Below are 26,532 nucleotides of genomic sequence, written 5' to 3' on the forward strand. Positions count from 1 at the left end.
GGTCTCTTCCTTACCTCTGAGGGTGGGGGACCAGGTAAGAGTGGAGTGTTGCCATCAGATGAAAAGCCGCATCACGTCCCTATGGGGATAGCAAAGGAGGCCTGGTGGCACAGTGGGTTTAGCATCGGACTGGTAACAGAAAGGTCGGTGGTCTAACCATCCTGTCCACTCAATGGGGAAAAGGCGAGGCAGTCTGCTTCCTTACAGATGTACGGCCTCAGAAACCCTGGGGAGCACTTCTAATCTGTTCCGCAAAGTCGCCCCGAGTCCGAGTGAACATGGGATGGCAGTGGGTGTAAGCGGAGCTATGGGAGAGCAATCTTCCCCCACAGATCATTCCTGGAACAAACCTTTCAGAACTGCTACCTTCTGGAACCTGCTACCTCGAGCGAATCCAGTTTGGATCAGGTCACACACCCAACAGAGGAGCTTTCTCTCTTAATTTGATCATATAGGGTAAGATGGACCTTCTCTCTCACCTACTGACATGCATTCTGCACTGCAATAGACACTGTGACCCAAGCAGAGGATGAACATGAACAAGAAAGGGGAAAGAGAAAGATACGTGGTTTGGGCTTCCCCTTCCTCGTTAACAAGTAGAGACTAGGGAAGGTCAAGTCTATAGCATTAGCTCAAGTCTAAAGTTCACCTAAAGAGGATGTGAAATGTGTAATCGCTGCAAGCTTCAAAAGGCCAAGCGCTAAGTCATTGCATTCTTAAGTCCTCAAGTCTGTAAGCCGGGAAGGACTCGACTTGCACAGCAATAGTGGGGCATGGGGAAATACACATATTTTGTCATTACTGTTCAATAACTATCTGGGTTGTTCTTGGGTCGTTGTACATGTAGAATACCGAGCAAAGGCCAACTTTTTGCCTCATTTAGTAATCGGCCCATCTTTCCCTGACTTTTCCACTCAGATTTCAGGGCTGCAGGGCCTCTCTGGACCCATCACCTGGTGGAGCTTCAGCGGGAACACGACCAGCAGTTCGTTCAGCCGCTGCTGCTTCTCCCGTTGATACGCCTCCAGGGCCTCCTCCGCTGCGTGCAGATTGTTTGCCACCGTTTTAACCTACAGAAAGGGTAGGGGGAAATGTCAATGAACTGACATCTTAATTGATGGGGAGGAAGTAAAATATGGGCAGAGTGCACTTGATGGGCTATGATGACAGGGTTGGTACCATTTGTCACCCAGGAACAACTTTCTACCTGCTAAACCCTGGTGGTGTCGTGGTTACACCTTGGGCAGCACCTTGAGTGACGCCAAGGTCATAGGTTCAAAACTACCAGCCACTCTGTGGGAGAGCAAGAGAAGGATTTCTACTCCAGTAAAGGCTACAGTCTCAGAACCCCACATGGGCGGTTCTACCCCCTCTTATAGGGTCACTATGAGTCGGAGCCAACTGGGAGGCGGTGAGCTTGAGTTGTGGGTTGAAGGAGCTCCAGCCTACAGCAATCGGCGCCAGAGCAAGCCGTACTTTACTCCTCTGTGCATGGGGTTGCTCGGAGTTGGAACACCCAACAACCACGAGGAGCCCTGGTGGAGTTGTGCGTTAGGCATTGGGCTACTAATCACAAGGTCAGCAGTTCAAACCCACCAGCTATTCTTCAGGAACAAGATGGTGCTATCTGCTTCCATAAAGATGTACTGTCCTATGAGAGCTTTCAATATACCGAATTCAGGAAAGGCAAACCCCCTCAGAATCAGTAATGGGTGTAACGAGTCCGGGAGGGTAAGGGAAAGGAAGGGGGAAGAAATGGGGGGAGGGGGAGTGGATAGCAATGAAGGCAGAATAATTTCCCTTGAGGGCAACGACTACCAGGATGGTAGGTGAAGGGACAGAATGGGAGGTGTCAGATATGTCTAAATAATAATAATAATGCATAATATATTAAGGGTTTGCAGGGGTGACAGGGTGGAGGAGGGAGGGAAAGAAAAGAGCTGATATCAAAGGGCTTAAGAAGAAAGATAATTGCTTAGAAATTGTTGATGCCAACAATTGTACCTGTCTGATTGATATAACAGATGTATGGATTGTTATAAGATATGTAAGAGCTCCCAACAAAAAGATTAATAAAAAACTTTTTTTTTTAAGATTCACTTAGAAACACTCAATAAGGTCTTTATGCAATGGAATCCACTTGATGGCAGGGGTTTGGTTTGGGGTTTGGTAACAGATAGCCCGTGGCACTTTTAATATTATCCCTATATCCCCCGAGTTGCCAAGGTTTTATGAATATGAACTCCGAAACAAACCCTCACTGCTCTTTAATTATCTGCATGAAAAGCAGCCCCCAGGATGAAATTTCTTTGCCAGAATAGTAGGAATTTTGTGGTGGGGGGGTGTCATAATAGAAACTCAACAAAAAGTGCCCTTGAGAGCAAAGAAATTAATGACTACAATATATAGAATACTACAGTATTCTTCATCTCCAAGGTTTTTCCAATCATTTCTAATTTGCAGCATAAGCAATCTACCAAAAATATTTCTGAATATGAATTAAGTGCTGTTATTGAGGCAACAGGGTCTAAGAGGGGAAAGGAGCAGATCAGATAATAAGCTGTCAGTACAGTTATAATAGGACTCTACCGGAAGACACGTGTACCCCAGAGAGCCAAAGAATGCTCTATTGGGCTGCAAAAAGCAAATATCCAAATTTCTAATGATTTATCTCATTCTTTTTTATTCCTGTTTTGGGAATGTTTCATGATGGATACAATGTTAGTTCGTTGAAATAATTTTAAAGCCTATGTATACTTTGTGGGGAGGTGTATGTGTTCAACAACCTGCCTTATAGAATCAAGAATGCTTCAGGCCTGAGAAACCATCAACACCAGGTGACGTCACGCCCCTCACCAAAGAGAAGCAGTTCCAGCCATCACCGTAGGCGTGAGTTAATTAAGTGTTTGACCAGTATGGCCCCTGGATGATGTTACCAATACCCAGATGGCCTGTGGCATAAGACAAGTCCCCCACCCCTAGCCTAGAGAGTCTTTCATCATCATCCAAAGAGCAATGACCCCCACGAGGACTCTGTTTAAGGAGGGAAAGACGGGGGTCACATTTTAAATGTTTCTTCTCTGGGGGGAAGTCCTAGCAAATGATATTTCTGGACACGGTAGTGTGAAGCTTGAAGGAGGGACAGCGGGAACGTCAGGAAAGAAGGAGGGGAAAAAAAGCTGGAGACGACCATACCTTTTTGGACAATGTGTCATATTCCTTTTTGAGGTTATCAATAAGTTTCCTTTCTTCCACCAAGGCCTCCTCGATGTCCAGTCTTTTCTCTCGGAGAGTAAGGGCCAGTTCAAAAAGATTTGGATTACAATCTGAAAGGACACACACACACAGAAGAAACCTTCTTTGTTATGGCATGCAGTAGCATCAGAAATAAGGGGGTTGCGACGATGGAATCAATCAATTCCACTTGTGGATTCCTGACATTTATGACTCCATCATTCAAAGAAGAAATTAGCAGTAGCAATGATAACTGTAGTAGTAATTACGTTTCTAACATCACGGTTCTGAGCAATAGTCTGAGCCAACCCTTATGCATGGGCCTCTACGTACATTAACTCGCTCAAAGCTCACAGACCTGCAAAGTATAAACCACTGCTCCCATTTTAGAGGTGGCATAATGGGTTTCTGTATTATTATCACACTGGTCTGCTTTTATCCCCCAAGTGACAGATGACTAATGTAAACTTACCAGGAGGACTGCAATGGAAGTCAGGAATCTTGGTTCCAGCCCTAGTTCTACAACTAAACTAGCTGGGGGCTTTCATCCAGTCATTTCATTCTGCCGTAAACCATTGTAACACAAGTTGTTCTAGTTGTCTCCTCTTCAAATTATTATAAGTCTAAGAAGACTCTAGTTTTTAAAATCTATGATTGAAAATCTATATGAAATTCTAAGAAAAGTGCATTTCAGTTACCCCTATCCCTATCCCCCTACCACACCCCAACAACTTTTTGTCCCTACTGAAGCATTCAGCTTTTGAAGGCTACAAGGATACCGGTCTAGACTGGTTTCACTCAAAACAGTAAGCATGCATGGCCAACCAGCTCCAGGAGACTGTTTTGAATTGCCCCTACAAAACAGATTTGACATGCAAAAAGGTTGAATAAGTTTGATACAACCAAGGAAAAATAAAATTATAACCTAATATTTCTCTATAGAGCAGAACCTGCCATATAATTTATAATGACTCTGAATCAACTAAGAGGCGCCCTGGTAGTGCAGGGATCATGTAAAGATCGCAGTCTTGAAAGCCCACAGGGAAATTCTACTTTGTCCCCTTGGGTTGCTGTGGCCCAGAGTTCACTCAGTGGCAATAGGCTTGAACCAACAGAAGACCAGCCACCCCTCATTTGTCACTCATGCATGGCTGCCGAAGGAAGAGATGGCAACCCCTGAAAGAGTTCACTAGACGATACTCCAGATAAGGAGCAAGAACCCAGTGATCTGTTTAACCACTGTGGCACCAGGGCACCTCCAAAAACACCCCACAGGGCAGCTCTCGTCTGTCCTGTGGGTACCTATGAGTTGGAATCGATGTGAGAACTGGAAACAACAGCAAAACACTTCAGACATTTCAACCCATCCTTTCTTGAACAAACTGTATGTCCAGGATTGAGAAACAAAGAAGGAACATGGCTCCCAACACTGATCCACAAACTGACCCACATTCAAACGTCAGAGGACCCACGGTGTCATCCGACTTACTTGTTGGGCAGATTGAATCATCAAAAACGTCATCGTCAGACTCAGACTCATCCTCGTCGCTCTCCAAGCTGGACTCCTCTTCACTGGACGCCTCGCTTTCCTCGTCCTCATCTAGGGAGCAAGGGGGGTGTTGTCAGCACACCGTGACGGTTCTGTGTCAAACTAGATCACAGGTCTTCAAAGTGTCTTCAATGAGTTAGTCATTAGGAAAACTCTGAAGAGATGAGGCATGAAAGCACTCAAGATTTTCTGGAAATGTGAAAATTGTTAAAAAGCCTAGGGGCCACAAACTCAAATGCTACAGTCATTACCAATGGCATTAAACCGCGTAAGGGTGAGAGGAGTCTGTCGTGATCAGCCTACCACATACTTGCAGGTGCAAAACTCCTAAGTCTTAAAATGCACTGAAGCAGAAAAAGGCTTCCTGACTCATGTGACCTGGTAAAACAAACCCATTGCCATCAAGACGCAGCCACCCTCAAGACAGGGCAGAACTGCCTCATGGGGTTTGCCAGGCCGGACATCTTTACAGTGGCAGACTGAGACCGCTTCTTCCCCTAAGTAGTTGGTGGGTTTGAACTGCCTACCTCTCAGTTCGCAACCACATCCTTAACCACTAAGCCATAGTGCTCCTTACCAGAACGTACATAACACTTGGTTGAGAGAGGAACCCTAGTGGTGCAGCGCTACCTGAAAAGGGGGCTGATCAGAAGCCACCAGTTGACCTGCAGGAGAAAGTCATGGCAGTCTGCTTCCAGTTCTGCTCCGAGTCAGCATCACCTTGACAACAGATGGTGATGAGTGGGTTCACCTGTACATTGCTTAGTGTGACTACGCCCGCTGTGCTACAGAACTGTTGTTGTTGTTGTTAGAGGCTGTCAAGTTGATGAAAACTCAGAGCAACCCCATGAGACACAGGAGAATTGCCCCCATGGAGTTTTCGTGCCTGTCGTTTTTCTAGGACAAGGTTGCCAAGTTTTCTCCCGTCGAGCCACTGCCTGGGTTCAGACCAGCGACCATTCGGTTAGCAGCCCAGCATTGAATCTTTGCACCAGCAGGGCTCCAGAGGCAGTAAGGGCTTTCACTTCAGAGTCATGTACCAGAGCCTACTGGGGAGTGATATACCAGGCATGCTATCTTTAGAAAATCCAAGAGTTTCGCAACCCTAAGGCCTATCTGCCCCGAGGGGTTCCAGATACCGACTGGTGGGCCTGCTGATTCCAACCTACTCGGCATATTCTCTGGAAACACCTTGTGGCGATCTACACATCAGAGGTCGCCAATTTGCAACGTCTGTAATTAGCCAATTAGAGATAAGATAGGCACTTCATACTCTGTGGAAGTTTCTCAAATTTGAGATAGCTCAAGGACTTTCAGCAAGATGGCAGACTAGGCAGACGAGTTCATCAGGCCCTATACAATAAGATAGGAGAAACAAAAGAAAACATGTGGATCAGTGAGAGATGGTGGCCGGTGCCAACACTTCCTGCCCTCAGCTACTATGAATGAACAGCAGAGAAATGCACACAAACACCCATCCTCTAGCTCAGCCACCAGAAGACATGTGGTGAGAGCCCGAATGCTGCCAAGCTCGCAGGCACAGTAGCACACCTGCTGCGCGCACCTGGATTAACTAAACAAAATAAAGGCTAAGGGTGGCAGGGGTAGGAGTCAGAGAAACCTAGGCAATACACATCAACATATAATCAGTTAAACACAAATTCAACCACGCCACAATGTCTCCAAGACAATTCACAGGAAGAAGCTCCAACAAGGACTCATGATACTTGTGGATCCAGATAATATTCTTGAGGAAGACATGGCATTGGAACCACCTGATAAGGAATTCAAAAGAAGAATAGTCAGATACCTTCGATGGATTGGGATAAACAGCCAGGGAAATGCACACGAAATCAAGGAAAACACAGAGAGAGCTCAAGACAAATTCAGGAAAACACTAGCAGGACAAACCAAATAAATGAAACATTCGAAGCAATAAAAAAGCAGCAAAGAAAAACACAGAAGATGAATACTGAAATGTGGGGAATATATAATGCATAATGCATGAGAAGGACAAAGGAGCAGAGCCGAATCAAGGAAGACAGAAGTAGTCTCTCACGACACACTCGATGCTCATGGAAGCATCAGTCATGAGATCAAATGACGCAAGGATTGAGTAAGTCTGCGGCCCGAGACCTCTTTACAGTGTTGAAAGTAAGGATGTTACTTTGAGGACTCAGTGTGCCTGACCCAAGCCAAGGTGTTTTCAATCGCCGCACACGTCTGTGAAAGTTGGACATTGAATAAGGAAGACCGAAGAATTATGGTGCTGCCGAAGAATTTTGGAAGTACCATGGGCTGCCAAAGAACGAGTCCGTCTCGGAAGAAGAAGAACCAGATGTTCCTTAAAGGGAAAGATGGAGAGATTTCCTCTAACGAACGTATTTTGGGGATGTTGTCAGGGAGACGAATCCCTGGAAAGGGGCAGTCAAAAAAGTCAGAGGAGGATGACAAACAGGCAGGCCCTCCATCAGGTGGATGAGCACAGCGGCTGCAGTAATGGGCTCACACGTAAGCAGAATTGTGAGGATGGTGCAGGACCGGGCGGACTTCATTCTGTGGGGCACAGGGTTTCTCTTGAGTTGGAACCATGGGACCATCACCACCACCATAACAAAGGTCAAGTGTAGAGCCTAGACATCGACCCTCATAAGGCTGTAACAAGGCACTCTAATGCCTCAACTAAAGCGAATCAGCAAGGTGAGGAGGAAGGTAGGACTATGTTCCCAGAGCAAAATGTCACAACTGAGTTAGTAAAAACCCTAACCAGACCCATCGTCATCAGGCTGAGTGCAACTAATAGCAACCGTGTAGCACAAGTTAGAACTGCCCCTGCAGAAGAGAGGAGGGTTTCCTCGGCTATCATATTCAGGGGAACATTGCTCTCCTCTGGAGTAGCTGGTGTATTAAAACCACTCACCTGTATCCAGTAGCCAAGTGTTTAACCACTGAGCACCCATGGCTCCTTCTGAGATAAAAAAATAAACAAACTATCTAAAAGCATAGGAGGAATAGCTGGTGAGCAGTCTCTTTTGAAAATTAAAGCTGCAGTGCAGTGAATTCTTTATGGCTCTTCTAGCCCCAGTTAGTTTTTATGACTCTCACCAAATGACATTTCCCTGATGAGTCTGGGTAAGAGAAGGTGGCAGAATACATCTACGAGTGATTATTAACAGGGCTCATTGCAATTGCCATCCTGGTGAGTATAAAATGAGCCATCTCAGTAGCAGGGAGAGAGATCTCACTACCAGCAAGGGAGAAGAGCCAGGAGAACATTCTTTTAGACCCCGAGGTCCCTGCTCACTGAGCCTTCCTGATCCAGGAGGCAGTTTTGATACCAGAGGAGTGACAGAGAAGCAGCCGCAGCAGACCAGGAACCAGAGCTTGAGAGAGACTAGTGGATTTCCTAGCCCACAGAGCACGCGAAGCTGAGTGCTTTGTTGGCAAGATGCTGGCTTGTGGAATGAGGTGCCTCTGGGCACTTAATTTTGGGGGAGGTGGGAGAGAGGGGCAGTTTGCTGACCCACAGACTGGAGCTGACTGTCTCAGGCTGAGGCTTATGACACAGTGGCATGCCCTTTGGGCATTTATTGGCTGCCCTCAAAGAACTCTGTAACATTGCCCAAGCAGAACCAAAGACAGGCTCGGAGAGAGAGAGGCCTCTCTGTAAGTATGGCAGCGGCTGTCCTGACTGAACAACTGTATCCTAAACATTTCTCGCCTGAATTGTACCTGTTAACATCTCTAATAAACCCCACAATCATGAGAACAGTCTGTGAGTTCATTGTCATGAATTATCAAACCTACCTGAAAAGTAGAGTGTGTGTGGGGGGGGGGGGGGGGATTTGAGTGCCATGGGAGTAAATGTTGGTGTCAGTGTAGGGTGGAGAAGAATGGAGGGTGATGGCAAGTCTGCCCTATGCAGTGTGGAAACCAGCTTTGGGAGTCGGAGGTCAGATGTGGCCCCGATGCCACTTTGCCTTTGAAAAGCACTTCTGTACACTGAGAAAGCTAGCAAGGCACATGCATGCCACCAGCAGATGCGTGCTCCCAAATGCCAGAGAAGATCCCAACGTTTTGCTGTGACTCATCTATGGGTGAGTGCAAATAGAAGTGAATGAAGGCAGAGGCAGATCTGTGAAGAGCCCAGCTATTGTCAGAGAGGAATCCCAGCAGAGTCACCCCGCAAAGACTGAGGGGGGCTTTTTGTTGTTGTTGTTTTCTTTTTTAATCATTTTATTAGGGGGTCATACAACTCATCACTTTTTGTTGTTTATAAAGCTCATAGCATCCAAGGACATCACACAAAACCCTAGCTGAGCTCAAGCAAGCTAAGGCTTCAAGCTAAGAGCGAATTCTGGGGAGAGGGAAGAATCTGATTTCCTGTATTACTACCATCTATTATTTGACTGTCTAGTTTTAAACAAAAGTCACAGGTTAGCAGAATGGATAAAAAGAAAAAAACTACCTAAAAAAAGCCATGAGCCATCTGTATGTGGTCTCCAAGATCATCACTTTAACTTATTCAATGCAAGAACACACTGTTCTATTAAATTGGCATTCCATGATGCACACCTTTCCAACACAATCGCTGAAGACAAATGGGTGCATAAACAAATGTGGTGAAGAAAGCTGATGGTACCCGGCTATCAAATAGCATCTGAGGTCTTAAAGGCTTGAAGGTAAACAAGCAGCCATCTAACTCAGAAGCAACAAAGCCCACCAGCCTGTGTGACCATGAAGTGTAGAAGGGACCAGGTATCAGGCATCAAAGAACAAAAAATCATATCATTGTAAGTGAGGGGTTGTGTGGAGTGGGGACCCAAAGCCCATCAGTAGGCAACTGGACATTCCCTTACAGAAGGGTTGCAGGGGGGAGACGAGCCAGTCAGGGTGCAGTATAGCACACAACTTTCCTATAGTTCTTAAATGCTTCCTCCCCACCACTATAATGCTCCCAATTCTACTGTACAAATCTGGCTAGACCAGAGCATGTACACTGGTACAGATAGGAACTGGAAACACAGGGATTCCAGGACAGATGATCCCTTCAGGACCAGTGGTGAGAGTGGCCATACCGGGTCGGTGGAGGGAAGGTGGGGTAGAAAGGGGGAACTGATTACAAGGATCTACATATAACCTCCTCCCTGGGGGATGGATAACAGAAAAGTGGGTGAAGGGATATGTCAGACAGTGTAAGATATGAAAAAATAATAACAATTTATAAATTATCAAGGGTTCATGAGGGAGGGGAAATGGGGAGTGGGGGGCGGGATGAGGAGCTGATATCAAGGGCTCAAGTAGAAAGCAAACGTTTTGAGAATGGTGAGGGCAACAAGTGTACAACTGTGCTCGACGCAATGGATGGATGGATGGATTGTGATAAGAGTTGTACGAGCCCCCAATAAGATGATTTTTTTTAAAAAGATCATCACTTTAGACACAGAAGAGGGTTAAACTAAAAGGAAGAGAAAAGATATCCCATGCAGTGATCAAAAGGAAGCTGGGATGGCTATATGATTATCAGAAGAAATAGATGTTAAGTCAAAAAAGAATTATACAAGAGGCAAAGAAGGACATTAAATATCAAAAAGAGGTTGGATCCATCGAGCAAAGTTGACAATCATTAGCATAGACACGCGGAACTGAAATGCAAAAGTATATGAAGCAAAAATGGATAGAATTTAAAAGATGTGTCCGTCTCTAGTCTCCACAGTCCCTGCACTGTAGCATGGAAAAAATATACGCAAGGGGGTTTGGAAACATTTGGGGAAATTCTACTACCCTTTCATTCAATTTTTCCACTAACTGGTTGAAGCCTCCCCTCGTGTGTTTTGTGTATGTTTCAGTTACTATCCTATATCATGTCAATGAGAGAAAATGGAATTCTATGTAAAAAGGGATACAAACCGCCTTCGCCTTCAACTTCCTTTTTCTTCACTCGCTTAATCTTTTTCTTCAGCACCTTCATGAGGAAGTTAGCAAATTTGTTGTTTTCTCCAAGTGATAATTGGAAGCTGGTGTAGAGTGTCTTTTCCTGATCCTGGAGCTTAGTGACTTCATTCTTTTTCTCTTCCAACTCTGCGAGGGTGTCGTTTATTTTGCACTAAATGAATACAACAAAAACAAAGGATAAACCTTTGGTAAACTAGATCAAGCATTCGCAGAAACTAGGTCAGGGAGTAAAATACATTGCAATGCAAGATTGCAGTCTACATTTGTTCAAAAGGCTTTTAATAGAAGTTTACATTCCTGATGTTTGAAGAGTCAGCTATTTAGGTAATTAAAGTTTTATTATTATTTCTTAGCCCATTAAGCTCAGAATCCGAAAACTAAAGTTTTTAAAATTTTAATTCCCTCAAACTAATCTAACTTAGCTAGTTTTTATTTGACTGATGTATGTGAATTTCAGCTGATATTTTTGCATGTGTGATCTTCATGCCAACTAATGTCTTTTCAGATTGGCATAAAACTAAAAGACATATTACTTATTCATGAAACGAATATACCTAAACGCTCATGTGTACAACTGGGAACTGAAGTCCTGTATGGTCCAGCAATACCACTATTAGGCATATGCCCCAAAGAAATAAGAGGCACAGCATGAGTGGAGGTGTGCTCCCCCATGTTCATTGCAGCACAGTTCACAGTAGCAAGAACCTGGAAGCAGCCCGCATGCCCAACAGTGGAAGAACGGATGAAGGAACTATGGTCCACACACACAACGGAATACTTCGCATCCCCAGAAACAGTGATGAAAGCATGACACACTGCATGTCACGGATGGACCGAATCCATAAAAAAAAATGAATGTGTCTATTTGGTACGTAATATCTATTTGATAGAGCCCTATTCCTCTTAACAAGGATAATGTAAGACATTCCTTTACATTGAATATATTAATTTATTATATTAATCTATACAAGTAATTTATTAATATAATAACTTAATTTCCTATGGTACCAATTATATGATATGTTGAAACTGGCTATTTAAGAAACCTGTCAGCTTCTTTGCCAGATAAGCACACAAGGATTACATAAAATCAAAACTCAATCTCATACAATCGTTAGAGACCTTGACAGCATGGATTTTTGAAGTACATATATAAACTAAATATAGGGCACACTTTTGAAAAATGTATTTTAAAGAAATTAGATTGAGTGGAGGGTTACGGCGTCATCTATTTTTTTGATGAAATTTGATTCAATAAATAGATGTTTCCATTTTTTTCATTTAATGATGACACACATTGTTGCATGCCACTGTTTGCAACTCCCACAATGTAACATCACTTAGCCAAACTCCTCCTCGTGTTTCCAGTTTCCATCCTCCCAACCTTCTGAGCTTTGTTCTTGGGTAGACATTGCCCGCCCTTTAGACCTAATAGTTGGTTATTCTAAGGTGTGTATACCTTTATAAGCCTGTCTATTGTTTGGCTGAAAATTGAGCCACTGGGTGAGTTCACTGCCAGACCTAAAGGGACCATAGTCTTGGGGGTTCCACCGGTCTCTATCTGACCTGTTAGCCTGGATTAGATTGGACTCACTGAAATGTTTTTTTCTCCTCCCTTACAAATGATCAGACCATGTTCCCTATAAACGTATTTCGATTTCCTCTGTCCAAATCTGTCAAAGACAGAGCAAGCAGGAAGAACAGGAAGACGGAGGTGAGGAGGGAAGGCGAGATGAAGCCCAGAGCAAGAGGGGAGACTCAGAAGGAGACAAAAGGGACAGCGTTGTCCACAGCTAAGGGCACAGCCAGTTAACATTCTCTTGCCCATTCGTACTTGCATGTCATGCTCTTCTTTATCCAGTGAATTCACGCGCTCTTGAAGTATGTTCTCCTGCTTCTCAAAGTTCTTGAGAAGAAGCATTTCTTGAAATAATGTGACATGGTGCAGGTCAGATAGCTTTATCTGAGTATCGAGTTTCAATTTCTGATGTCTCAGAATACGAAGTTCCGCATCAAAAGTGACAATCAGTTCTTTGATCTGCCGTGGGGGTGGGGAGGGTATAAAATTGAGGGTATGTTAAAAGTTCATAACAGGAGAATTTGTTTTAACTAATAGTACTGATTTGTTTATATAAAGCTTATCATTGTCTCATTAGGCTCTCATTGGAGATGGAGAGTTGTGTGTGCAATCATAAAAATCCAATCATTAATGGTATTTAATTTACATGATTTAATTTGTTAAGTAGTATGAACTTTGCAGTTATAGTCCCTCCTATTTGTTTACCCCTGGCTAAGTTATCAATAAAGAGTACTCTTCTCACAGTGCTGTATAGTTTAAAACAGAGAGACCTCTTTGGAAATAGGGCGTACAGCTGTCTCCTGTTTATCACGCACAGTATCGACCAAAAACTCAGTGCCATCGAGTAGACACTGGCTCACAGTGACCCTCGGGGACAGGGAAAAACGGCTCCTAGGGGTTTCTAAAACCAGAACTCTTCACGAAAATAGGAAGCCCCAGCTTTCTCCTGCACCACAGTATCGAAACACTAAATAAATATTTTCCTCAACTCCCAAACCCAGGTGAAACGTGGCTTTCCCGCTCCTAGAGCTAATTTATTACTGAGCTGGGATAAGACTGTAAGTGTCCAGAGTCCAGATCCGGATTCGGATCTTATTCCGTAGCTTTGCTAATGGTTTTCAGGTCCTTGGTTTGGGGAACAGCTTCTTTTCCACCCCCGCCCACACTCCATCCCAAAGACGATGGATGTGAAGGGAGCGCCCAGGGCTGGTTCCTGTGAGTAAACTAGTGCACTAGCAAGAAGACAAACCATTCCGTGTGTTGCACTGGGCTGCACAAGATGGGGAGTGTCACCTGCAGTAAATAAGGGCTCAGCCCGGAGGCTCCACCTGGGGACTGCGGACAAGGAGGGGACCTGGGGATCGAGGCAGGGAAACTACTACAGAATTTCAGAGAGCTTACAAAACAAAATCAAAGAGAATGAACATATTTTAACTTTTAAATAAGTATGACTTGCCGACTGTGAGTTTGGGCTGTCTTTGACTTTTTTTCCCAAAAAATAATGTAAAAAAGTAGATTCAATTTTTTTCTAAATTTCGTTGGAAGTAGGGCTATGCTTTCTTCAGGGCAACCCAACTCTGCACCTGAGCTACATAGGGCTCCAGGTGCAAAAGGGTTCCATTCGCTTTACCCTCTGCCCAACAGCCTGTCAGCTTTGCGAGACTGGAGTCCATGTGGAACACTGTTGAATTCCCACTACCTCGCTGGTGGAACACCAGCACACAGATTGTCTGAAAGTCATGAAATTCATAAAATCGGTATATGAATTACCATGAACCAGTCACTCAAAACTTTTGACTCAATATGTATTTACATATCTCGAGAGGGCATTGTCCTAGACACTGTGGGGATCTAGAAGTATATGTGGTACCTTTCCTCAAGACTGATCTAACTTTCAAGAAAAAACTAATACATATAGAACAGCAAGAAATATAAGTAGAAAGCATAAGGCACTAATTATAGGTACAACTGGAGCTTAGAAAAACATGAGAGAGTGTGTTATATGGGCAGCAGGATCTGCAGAGGGCTTGGAACTGTGCTGAGTCCTGAATGATGGGCCGACTTTGGAAGGAGCTCATTGCAGGCAGGAGGGAATAGCTAAGGCTGGGAAACTGAGGGTGTGCAAAGGAAATGGGGTGGGAAGGAAGCAGGAAGAGTGGGAAATTGGGCTGGATGAAGTATAGACCAAGGGGGAAGAATGACGCTGGGAAGGTATAAGTGGCACCTTCACAGGTAAGAGATGGGAAGACACCGTGAGCAGTCCGCCTTCCACCCAAGAAAGGTTCTTTTCATATTCTGAAGCCCTTCTGCACAACTGGCCCCAGCCTGGTTCCTGACTCCCCTTAAAATAAAAAATGGAAATATCCGTCATTCCATCTCCAAAGCAATTTCAAACCCAACCATCACCAGAACACCTTCATGATAGAGCAAACTGCACATGGGGAAGACTCAGAAAGCCAACCTCACTGCCATTGAGTTGATGCCATTGACCCTGAGTGACCCTATAGGGCAGGGTACAACGGACCACTGTGGGTTTCCAAGACTCTTTATGGGAACAGAAAGCCTTGTCTTTCTCCCGAGGAGTGGCTGGTAGTTTTCAACTGTACACCTTGAGGTTAGCAGCCCAACATGCAACCACTATGGCACCAGGTGGAAACAAGGAGGTGTGAAAAGCAGAGGGTGCCCCATTTTCTCTGGAAGGTTTTGTATTATGTCCCATGAAACAGCTGAATGCTGCTCTGACATTTCTTTTCAGATTCAGTTTTCCCCCAAATAAGAGCAGTACAAATCTCCAAAGCTGGAAGCTGGACACCAGGCTTTTCAGAAGGCCAAGCCTCAGAAATAAGCTGAGCCCTCAGGAATAGATGCTCAGGCCAGGATGTGTGGGGGCGTGGGGGGGCGGGGGCGGGGCTGAGGGGGGAAGCCAATGCAGATACATCTCAATAAGTAGCTCAAAGTCCTCCCCTTGCTCGCCTCTGATTCCCTTTTACATAGGAACAGCCTCATCCCTTACCCTGTTGAGCAAATACTGTTGCATGTACACATGTTTAACCTCATCCCTCTTCGCAATCTCGATCTCCATATCTGTTGGCTCTGCTGGTTCAAATTCCGAACACTTTCCAATATCTATACTGAACGTGGATGCCTTTGACATTCTAGCCAAGGTTTCTCGTCGTGCTATCAAATCCAAGTCCTTTCCGGGGGGGATTTTGAATCCTCCAGGGGTGGCCATCGATCCTGCCAGACCTGTGGGGGGGCTCTTTTCTTCCTGAGTCTTCATCTGCTGGCGCTTAAAAGTCAGGAGAGTTTCCTCATCATACTGGAACCGCTTCTCTGGAACTTCCTCAGGGTGGATTTGAGGGATCTGAGGAATAGGGATGTGCTTCGAGACAGGGAGAGTAGACTGAATGTTCTTCAGCTCTTGGACCAGGCACTGTATTTCCTCAATAACAGCCATTTTAAGGCCTCGTAGAGAGAGGATGCACTTGTTCATGTGTAATTTCTTTCTATAGGCCTAAACAAACACACAAACACAGGCAGTCATCAAAATTAGAACCTTCTCAGAAAGGACAGCTTGGAATATGCTACGCTCTAAAAGTTCCAATATGGATCTGACCCTCCCTGCTCTGGCTGTAAGCTTTTCCCCCTGTGGGCCTCATCTGCTCATCAGGCTCAAAGGGCTCAGTTCCTCTGTGCTCTTCCAACCACTCCAAGAAGGTCCTTCCTCAAGCCTGTACTTGGCTGGATGGTTTCCCCAGGGAGAGGAAGTCATTCCCTGGTTAGGAACACAAAAGCCGCTGCCTTTCCCTGGAACCTCAAATCCCGTTGACTTAGAATAAGTTAGGGCTGCCTTCTCTGGAACTACTTTTTAGCCTGTTTCCTTTCTGTACTTTGTCCACAGCATGGCTTTCTTTCCTGTATAGACAAGAGCACCATCCTGAATTTTCTTATCATGTCACACCAAGGGATTTCATTATCTCATGATCTTTCCTGGATTCCTTCTCCGTTGTTCTGAATGAGCCTCTCTGCCCTGTGCTTCTAACCATGGCGGGTGTTTTACATGCCCTCTCCACCTTCATTACCAGCTCTCTCCTTGGTCTGTCTTTCAGGGCCACACCAACCTCGGGCCCATAGAGCCTCTGAGCACATGCAGCCCTATTCAGGTGTGTGGTTAGGCAAAGGTCATTAATAGTTACTTTATATACAAGGGGATACCCACAAAAATAACCGAGAAAAGCTCTGCTGACGTGAGGGGGACAGTGCATTTGGAGTTCTTTCCACCAAGTCGGACTATTAATCAAGCTTTCTATTTAGAGTTTCTGAAAAGGTTTTGTAACAGTGTGCGATTAAAAAAAAAAGGCCTAATTTGTGCCAAAACTGGGACTGGTTTTGCCACCACGACAATGCACCTACTCATGCAGCCATCTCAGTGTGCCAATTTTGGGCAAAATAAACCAGCATGCCTCTCTTGCCCCATGCACCTTACCCACCTGACCTTGCTCGGGGTGACTTCTTTTTGTTTTCATGAATGAAGAGGGGCATGAAAGGACAGTGATTTGATCATGTGAAAGAGGTGAAGAAAAAAAAGAGGGAAGTGCTGTTAATCATCCAAGCAGATGTTTGAGAAATATTTCCAAGAATGGAGTATCAGATTTGACAAATGCATTAAGTGTCATGGAGAGTACTTTGAAGGTGATAAGGTTGTTTTGTTCAAAAAGAATTAAATACATAGCTTTGAAAAAAATTCCGTTTTGGGGGTGGGTAGCCCCTTGTACATAGGCAAAAAATTAGAAATAAAAAAGTACTTCTCCAAGCAATCTTAAAATTATTTGTCTATTTGCTATGTCTAAAGCAAAGCATTGTAGAGAGAAAAAGGTGACATTTACAGTCTGAGAACAGCCAGCAGTGTGGTAGTAAGAGACCAACTCTGAAAGCGCAGGAGGATCAAAGGTTCCGACTACCAGACTGAACCAACGCCAATCTCAGGCCATAGAGCCTTCTGCTTGGCAGACCTTTTTCTTCATTCGAGATTTTCAAACACCACACAAGCAAACGTGGCAGCTGTATATGTGTGTGTACATAAAATATATTGTGCATTTCATGGTTGATGCTTTTCAAAACACCTTCGGATACTTTATTGAATTATACCACAACAATTACTCTATCAGGTATATTAAAACCCAGGATTCTCTTTCATAGCACCTCTATCTATCTAAGGTTTCTGAGGCTGCATTCTTTACCGGAGCAAGCAACCTCATCTTTCTCCTGAGGAGTGGCTGACAGGTTTGAACGGCTGACCTTACGGTTAGCAGCCTGATGCTTACCAACAGCACCACCAGGATGCCTATCGGGTAGATTAGACATAGCTTTGTTGCTAGTTGTTATTAATACCCTTTTAACAGATGAGATTTACATGACTTGGCGAACTTCACATGGCTGCTAAGTGGCAGAGATGAGGAGAGAACACTGGTTTCGAACTTAGGTCCTCATTGCTGCTGATTCGTCGATGACTCATAGCAACCCTCAAGGTCTAGGACAAGCTGTAACTCTGCCCTATAACTCCAAGACTGTCGCTCTTTACGGGCGTAGAAAGCCCCTGCCGAGTGGCTGGTGGTTTCAACCTGTTGCCCTTTATGTGATCGGCCCAGCTCGTAACCACTACACCATGAGGGCTCCTTATAGACCACTATGTTCTATAGGAGTTCAGATCATCCCTGGGTAATGTAAACAATTAAGCGCTCAACTACTAGTCAGAAGGTGGGTGATTTGAGCCTTCCTAGGGGTTCCTTGGAAGACAATTGTGGCAATCTGTTTCCAGAAGGTCACAGCTTTGAAGACCCTACGGAGTAGCTCCCCCTACCCCCGTACACATGGGATCCCCGGGCTTCCGCATGGATGCAAGAACAACAGCGTTCTTTTTCGCTTAATAAAGTAGAGGTTAGTGTAGTGCAACTGCGTTCAAGACACCACACCCACTCATCTTTTCTAGCTAGCTAGATCATATGGACATTTCTTTATGAGAATAGATGGAACATAATAGCTGAAACAAGAATTACCTTAGACAAACAGCAAGAAAAGCAATCCAAATGATCACTAAAGAAATGTCAAAAATGTCCAGAAAGGTAAAGTTATGAGGTATAAAATGTTTTTATGAATATGGATGGCCATGCCAGGGTCCACTGCTGGCAGATAGCACATCTTTGGTAAAGTAGAAAAAGATATGCCTTGCCTTCCTTTAGATATTTCCCCTTCATTTCTTAGAAAGCTATAAAATGTACAAATATACTGTTTGCAAAGGTATATGGCACTCAATTTGGTGCCTTACAATGTGTAACTTGCAAACCTGCACAACTAGGAGGCCCTGTGCCAAGTTCTCCCAAAGAAGGGTACACTGGCACCTTCTAAGCCTCAAGTGATGAAAAGGGTGGGGGTGGGGGCAGGTTAAAGATTCCTCATGTAGGGGAGAGAAAGCGTTAGTAAGAAAATGAGGCTCAGAAATCAAGATGACTAGAAGCATTTGGAAGAAAGTAGAATTTAAAAGAGATGTATCATGTGGTTAATATTGACTTACCTGTAATAGTTCTGCCAATAAATTCAAAAGATTGGCTCACCCACCCACCCCAAGACCCAGTACGTCTTTGGTGATCCAAGGAAGGCCAATGCTATATCCGATGGGGATGTGTTAAAGTCCATAAAATAAAATGTTGTCACCCATGAACTTGGCATTAAGCCATGTAGTTGATTGAAGGCTGCATCTGTCATGTTACCTGACTAATTACAGATATTTATCTCTTGTCATCCTTGGCCCCCAGTTCCACCTTTGTCAAGAGAGGACATCAGTCTAGATAACTACGAACTTCTTTTCCAGTATGAATCTCTGCGATGATATATCCCATTGGGCCAGAGAAGGAGCTGGAAAAGGAAAAATACGGGGTGTGTTCTCGGGGTCAAGCAGTATGTGGGAAAGTACCAGGGTGTCGAGAACTCCCAGTTCTTCTTCCTTCTTGGCAGCGTTGATTCTCATGTGCTCAGGTATCTTGTAGTCTGGGGATGTCTTCAGATTAAAGTCTCCCATGTGCACTTGGGCATCTTTGATGGCCTGCAAATCTCTGGGATCTTCAAAGTCATCATCAGGTTTACTCTTTAATCTATCAGAAAAACAGACAACTCCCCAAATAAAACAGTAAACTCCCATATCTCATTTAATATAGATGTCATTCAAATTCCACAAAAGAGTAGCAATACAACTCTGAGCAAAATCTATCAATTCAAATCACTAGATGGTCATGAAATAATTTGATTCTTCTTAGGCTTCAGTTTAATTCTGGGTGGTTAATAGTAACATTGTTATTTGTTCCTTTTATATAAATTAAGCATTGTAGTTTTTTTCATCGCTAAAATACTTTTTTTAATCATTAAAGCAAAGTTATAAGGTACAAGATTACTACCTCCAAATGAGTCGGATTTCTATAAATCAGCAATAAGCAACCTGAAAAGTAAATGAAGGAAACAATTCCATTTATAACGGCATCTAAAATAAACACCACAAAAGAAATTTAAGCAGGTGGGGTTGGAAGACTTGTACACTAAAAACTAGAAGAAATGACGGAAAGATATTAAAGAAAACTTAATAAAGAGAAAGAAATTCTGTGTTCAAGGACTAGAAGACAGCTCATTAAGGTGTCACTCTACAGTCAACAGAATCCTTACTGAAATCCTAACAGTGCTGTCTTTGCACACATGGAAAAGTCCTTTCGGTTTTTTCTTTCAATTTTAACATTTATATGGAACTGCAAGTGACCCTGGATAGACAAAGCAATCTTAAACAGAAGAACAAAGGATGACTCCCTAGTCCCCAATTACAAAATTTACTACAGCAATCAAAATAGTATGATCCTGGAATAAGGATAGGCATAGACATCAATGGAATCAAATTGATAGGAAATGAACCCACATATCAATGTTCAGTTGAGTTTGGGCAAGGGTGTTAGCCTATGTAATAGAAAAAGAATCATTTCTTCCATAAATAGACAAGTGCATCTCTACATGTGAAAGAATGAAGTTGAACCCGTCCCTCATTCTAGATATCAAAATTAACTCAAAATGAAAGAACCACCCACATCGAAGAACTAAAATCTTATGTCACAGAAGAAACCACAGGGTAAGGCTCCGGGACTCAGTTCTGAACACCAGATCATCAGAGAGGACACTAAAAAGCACAGCAAAGAAAGGCATCATGGATCAATTGGACTTGGTTAAAAACTTCTGTGTACACTATCATGCTCCCAATTCCACCTTACAAATCCGGCTGGACCAGAGGATGTTCAGTGGCACAGATAGGAACTGGAAACACAGGGAATCCAGGACAGATGAACTCCTCAGGACCAGTGGTGAGAGTGGCAATACCAGGAGGGTGGGGTAGAAAGGGGGAACCGATCACAAAGCTCTACATATAACCCCCTCCCTGGGGAACAGACAACAGAACAGTGGGTGAAGGAAGACGTCGGACAGTGTAAGATATGACAAAATAATAATAATTTACAAATTATCAAGGGTTCATGAGGGAGGTGGGGAGGGGAGGGTGGGGAAAAATGAGAAGCTGATACCAAGGGCTCAAGTAGAAAGCAAATGTTTTGAGAATGATGATGGCAACAAATGTACAAATGTGCTTGACCCAATGGATGGATATATGGATTGTGATGAGAGTTGTACGAGGCCCCAATAAAATGATTAAAAAAGAAAAAAAAACTCCGTGTAGTAAAGAACTTTATCAATAAAGTGAGAAGACAATCTGCGGAATGAGAGACTGTGTATTTGATCAAGTAAGTGTATTCGATAAAGATTTCACAGACAGATTATCAGGATAATCAAGAGCTCCTACAGCTCAACAGCAAAAAGACAGCCAACCCAAATCAGAGCCAGGTACATAGACCCAACCCAAATTAGCTTTAAGTTTAAATATTTCTCGCTTGTTCCACGACCGAAAATTTCTCTCAGGATTATTTTAATATTGCTGGTGGTCTTTTCTTTCTTCCTCTATAGTTTTATTCTGTTTGCTTGTTTTTTTAAATTTGTTATGTTTCCCAGTTTATGAAACACAGGATGATGGGATGCATAGAGACAAAAGCCGATGCAATGGTTTACCAGGGACTGGGGTGGGGGTGGGGTTGAGGGGAGTTGGGAGTAAAGAATGAATGTGAGAGCAGGAGGGAGCACTAGAACTAATTGTGATCATGTATCTACAACTCTTTTTAAAAGCGGGAGGGTGGGGGGTGGGGGGGGCATGAAGAAAATGTTCTGAAACAGATTGTGGTGATGACTGCACAAGTGCTCTTGATGTGATTGCACTGTACTGAATCGTAAGATATGTGAACTGTATGGCAATAAGACTGGTTTTTTTTAATGTGCTTAATATTTTTTAAACATTTTAAAAATGCTTTTAAAAAATGTTCAATTATGACATGAAAAGACGCTCGATGTCATGAGTTACTAGGAAGATGAATATCAAAGCTACAATGAAATAACATTTTATCTCACACTAGGATGGATACTCTCAAAAAGGAAAGAAAAGAAAAATGGAAAACAACATGTATTGATGAGGATGCAGGAAAATATTGGAAGCTGCGTTCATTGCTGTTGGGATTGTAAAATAATCCAGCCATCGTGGAAAGCGGTTTGGTGGTTCCTGAAAAGTTAAACATAAAATAACCAGGGACCAAAACCAAACCAGTGACACTGAGTTGATGCCGCAGTGACCCTCTATATAGGGTTCCTGAGACTGTAAGTCCTTCCCGACTGTAAGTCCTTGCCAGAGCAGACAGCCTCATCTTTCTCCTAGAGATTGGCTGGTGGATTTGAACCACCACTCTATGGTTAGCATCCCCACACCTAACCCACATGTCCACCAGTGTAAATACACTGTAGGTTATATACCTAAAAGACTTGAAAGCAGTCTTCAAACAGATATATTATGGTATTATCCACCATGGCCAAAAAGTAGGAACAATCCAAGTGTCAACTAACATCTGAATGGATAAACAAAATGTGGCATATACATCCAATGGAATATTACTGAGACATAAATAGAAATGAAAAACTGAGGTATGTTGGGACAGATATTACGCTTCAAACCATTACTCTGTGTGAAATTAGTCATACACAAAAAGACAACGATTACCTGAGTGCATTTACATGAAATATCTAAAACAGGCAAATGCATAAAGGCCTAAGCTTATTAGTAGTTACCAGGGATGGATGGGAGGGGAGAGAGGGGAATGCCTGTTTAAGGATTACTGATTTTATGTTAAAGGCTGATGAAAAAAATTGGAAACAATGATTATAGCTACACAATTGCACCATATAGCAAATGTTTAAGTAATGTCATTGTTTTGCATAATTGCACAATATGCCAAATGTAATTAATGTCATTGTTCCAACCATTGTTCTAATGGTTGAAATGGTAAATATATATGTATAAACATCTGTTTAAATACAAATCCTTGTTTATATATAAACACTTATTTTTACATAAAAATATCTATCTATAATCAGGAGGGAGGAGGAGGGGAAGGGGAAAAAGATAAGGAAAGAGAAAGAGAAGAGGGGCGGATAGGGGAGAAGGTAGAAAGGAAGAAAGGAAGGGAGGGAGTGGAGGAATACTTATGCTTCTGACTATGAGAGAGAAACAAGGCCCAGAAGTATCTTCATGCTATCAACAAGTAGAAAACTGAACAAAAGTATACAAAACAACTGAATCCAAAAAGTAAAAGAGGCAGTACAAAACTTCGTTTCTGAGAGAAAAGGCACAAAAGCGATAATCCTTACAGTAACCAAGATTTCTGCCTGCAGAAAGGACCAGACTGTAGCATAATGCAGCGATCATCTGTTCAGCCCAGTGACACCGATCAGTGTTCAAGGAGGCCAAAGTAATTAGAATTTGTGGGAAAGAAAATCAGCAAGGAGGGAACTCCAGAAGTCTACTGTGGGCTCTCTTGAATTGTGGCTGAATATGAATCTGTCCGTGGGTCATGTGAAATCCCATGACCCTGGGCAAAGAGCAGCATCTCAAGGGAAGTAGAGTTACTGGGATGCTGTGAGATGAATTATTGTAATAGCTCACAGATGCCTAAGAACTATTCACGTTGCACCTCGCCAAAAAGACCCATTGAAGTGGTGGGAAACTCAATAGAGACCTCAGTAGGGTCAAGCTTTCCAAATGGGCACGAACATAGAAGATATGTACAACATTATCAGTCGCTTGGACCTAACTGACATTTATAGAATATGGCACTCAATGATGCAAGAGTACACATTCTTTGCAAGCACACATAGAACTTTCACAGAAATGGATTGATCACAGGGCCATAACATAGTCCTTGATCAATTTAAAAGAATTGAATTCAAAGAAATATTATGACTTAACATTATTTAAGTCACATAGATTATTCTCTATAAACAAGAAAGATATTTTCTTACCCTACATGTTTGGAAACTAACTAGCATATTTCAAAATAAATAATGGGTCATGAAGAAATCACAAATAATATTAGAAAAATCAATATTATCAGTTGCTAAATGATAACAAAAACATACCATATATCAAAACCTGTGGGATATAGAGGGAAATGTATTCTCTAAATGCTTATACTAGAATTTTTTTAAGTTATATAAGCAATGAGATAAGTTTATGTTTTAAACAATAATAAAAAGAAAAGTTTATTCAACTTAAATTAACTAGAAGGAAATTGTTCAAAATAGAAACTATCGTTGATAATGTTTTCTAACACCTCAAAGGTGAGCCAAAGACATATACAAAACATTGATATATGAATGGATTTGGGACCCACACTTAATTCTAGCCCCAATCTAGGAACAATGAGTAGGACATGGTCCTGATTGATGATCACCCTCCTGAAGAGATCACTGAAGATATGGGTGCTCTAGCAAAGTGTGAGGAAGAAATCAGATGGTGCTTGGCTATCAGAGAGGATAGCATCTGGGGTCTTAAAAGCTTGTCTTCATATAAAAAGCCATCTAAGTAAAGGCATCAACTAAATTCACATGGAAGAAGCACACCAGCCTGTGTGATCCAAGGGTTATAAATAATATAATCCAAACCCAACGGAGGGAATTATGTCAGAGTTCAAATTGTGAGCACCTGGTTTGCAGAAGGCTATGGATGATTGTGGAAGCCCCAAATCCATTTGCAGGGTCCCCACACAGATTAAGCCTCTGGTAAAGTCCCTCTGACCATAGTCAAGAGATATGAGTACCCTTGTTATCAGACGGAGAACATGTAAAGTTGATTATGGTAGATATAGTTAGATTAAAATGTAATTGTTAGGCAGAAATGGGAGTTGGTGGGGCAAGCAAGTGGAATATACAGTGGGCAAGTGAAAAACACTCCAAGGATGTTGCAAAAAACCAAACCTCCCCTTCCCCTTCGGTGACCTTCCAAACCCAGATGCAGGTGGCTAATCGTTGCAGAAAACATTGTTGCTTAGTCCTGGCTTTGAAGACAGCCAAATCACAGTGGAAAATTCCCCAGCTACTCCCTCCCCAAGACCCAGACTATAAAACTCTTCACCTCTCGCCCGGACGGCATGACTTCTCTGGCCCCAACTGGGGACCCAGGAACCTCGCCCAGGAGCTCTAAAATAAACCTTTAAAACTATTTTTTGCCTTGCCCATTTTCTTTCTTTCCATCGCCAAAATTACCTTACAGTAATACCTTATCAGTTGATCTCCCTTTGCACCCATTTTAAAGTTGTTTCAGTTTAAAAAAGAAAGAAAGGGATGCACATGGATTAAGTCTCCAGTGGATACCCCCACCCTGACCATGGAGCAGGGATGTGAACAGCCTTGCTATCGTGCCGACTGCATTGGAAAGTGGATTATTGCAGATACAGAGAGGTTAAAATTTAACACCTTATCATTTGACCTCTCTTTTGGCCCAGTTTAAATTTGTTCTAGTTTTTCAATATTTTCTTTCTTTTCTAATGAAGTTTTTCCTTGTTTTACACTTTGTTATTTTTAGCTTGCTGTTGTTGTCATTGTAGTGTGTATGTTGTTCTGTATATGAAACCCAGGATAGGTAAATATTTAGAGACTGTGGTAGTTACATAATCTACTGTCAATTTAGAGTATTAGAGTGAAGGGCTGGAGTTTTAGCCTGACAATCAGGCCCAGCTTGATGACCTCATTTGGAGGCACTAAGGAGATAAACAGCTCTCTGGAAGCGGGACACATACTCCCTGTGAGATTCTCTATTGACAAGGCTCACTCCCTGGGAAACAATGCAGCTGACAAGACACATGAAGCTACTACTCTAGTGCCCTGAGCTGGAGGAGCCCCGTGGAGACCCCTGCCAGCACTGAGATGCTTGCAATACCACTGGATCCACAAGATTTCCCACCCAGTGACCTGTGATCTTCCTGCACTTGAGGCCACTGCATGTGTTTTGTGAGTCTGAAGAGGAATTTATAGATTGTTATCAGACATATGGGCTAATATCTGGACTTGATCTGGACTGGGCTGGGATGTTTTTCTTTCTTCTTTTTTCCTGTTTGAAATGAACTTGTAAGTTATTAAAGACTCCAAGTCCATCTCAGTTTTACTTTTCCTTCTTTTTCAGCCGCTCAGACCAATATTTAGATCTGAGGGACAAGGCATCTGGATGGGAATGGAATGTTTTCTTAATGTACACTTACTCTTTATATAAAGCTATTTCTTATACACACGTGAGTGTCCATGAATTTGTGTCTCTAGTCAACCCGGACTAACACAGAGACAGTAACTGGATTAATGAGTTTTGGGGGATATGGCAGGGGAGGTTGGGGAAACTGGGGAGCTAATGAGTTGGGAAAACTGGGGAGCTAATGAGTACAAGAAAGAAGAAAATGTTCTAAAATTTTTTGTGGTCATGATTGTATAACTCTCCTTATATGATTGAACTATTGAACTGTTTAGTATGTGGATTTTGTGCCAACAAAACTGTTTTTAAAAATAGAAATCAATGCTATAAAAACGCAGGAAAATGACATTAAAATATGTGCACTGGTACAGATAGGAACTGGAAACACAGGGAATCCAGGGAAGATGATCCCTTCAGGACCAGGGGTGTGAGTGGTGATACTGGGAGGGTGGAGGGAGAGTGGGTAGGAAAGAGGGAACCGATTACAAGGATCTACATGTGACCTCCTCCCTGGGGGACGGA

The 26,532-nt window shown here is 43.0% G+C and overlaps 1 protein-coding gene across 1 annotated transcript in view; it reads right to left on the reverse strand.

Moving 5' to 3' along the window:
- The window catches only part of CFAP44 (cilia and flagella associated protein 44), a 113,249-nt gene that overhangs the window by 11,646 nt on the left and 75,071 nt on the right, over positions 1-26,532 (reverse strand). The window contains exons 24-30 of the mRNA XM_045286152.1: positions 19,288-19,465; positions 15,331-15,831; positions 12,573-12,776; positions 10,694-10,889; positions 4,724-4,834; positions 3,196-3,326; positions 954-1,070 (exon numbers count right to left, since the gene is read on the reverse strand). Coding sequence (XP_045142087.1) covers positions 954-1,070; positions 3,196-3,326; positions 4,724-4,834; positions 10,694-10,889; positions 12,573-12,776; positions 15,331-15,831; positions 19,288-19,465 — 1,438 coding nt within the window. The remainder of the gene's footprint in view (positions 1-953; positions 1,071-3,195; positions 3,327-4,723; positions 4,835-10,693; positions 10,890-12,572; positions 12,777-15,330; positions 15,832-19,287; positions 19,466-26,532) is intronic.

The sequence above is a fragment of the Echinops telfairi genome, unplaced genomic scaffold (assembly GCF_000313985.2).
Source record: "Echinops telfairi isolate 266 unplaced genomic scaffold, ASM31398v2 ScPeMD7_6;HRSCAF=24_0, whole genome shotgun sequence".
NCBI lineage: Eukaryota > Metazoa > Chordata > Mammalia > Afrosoricida > Tenrecidae > Echinops > Echinops telfairi.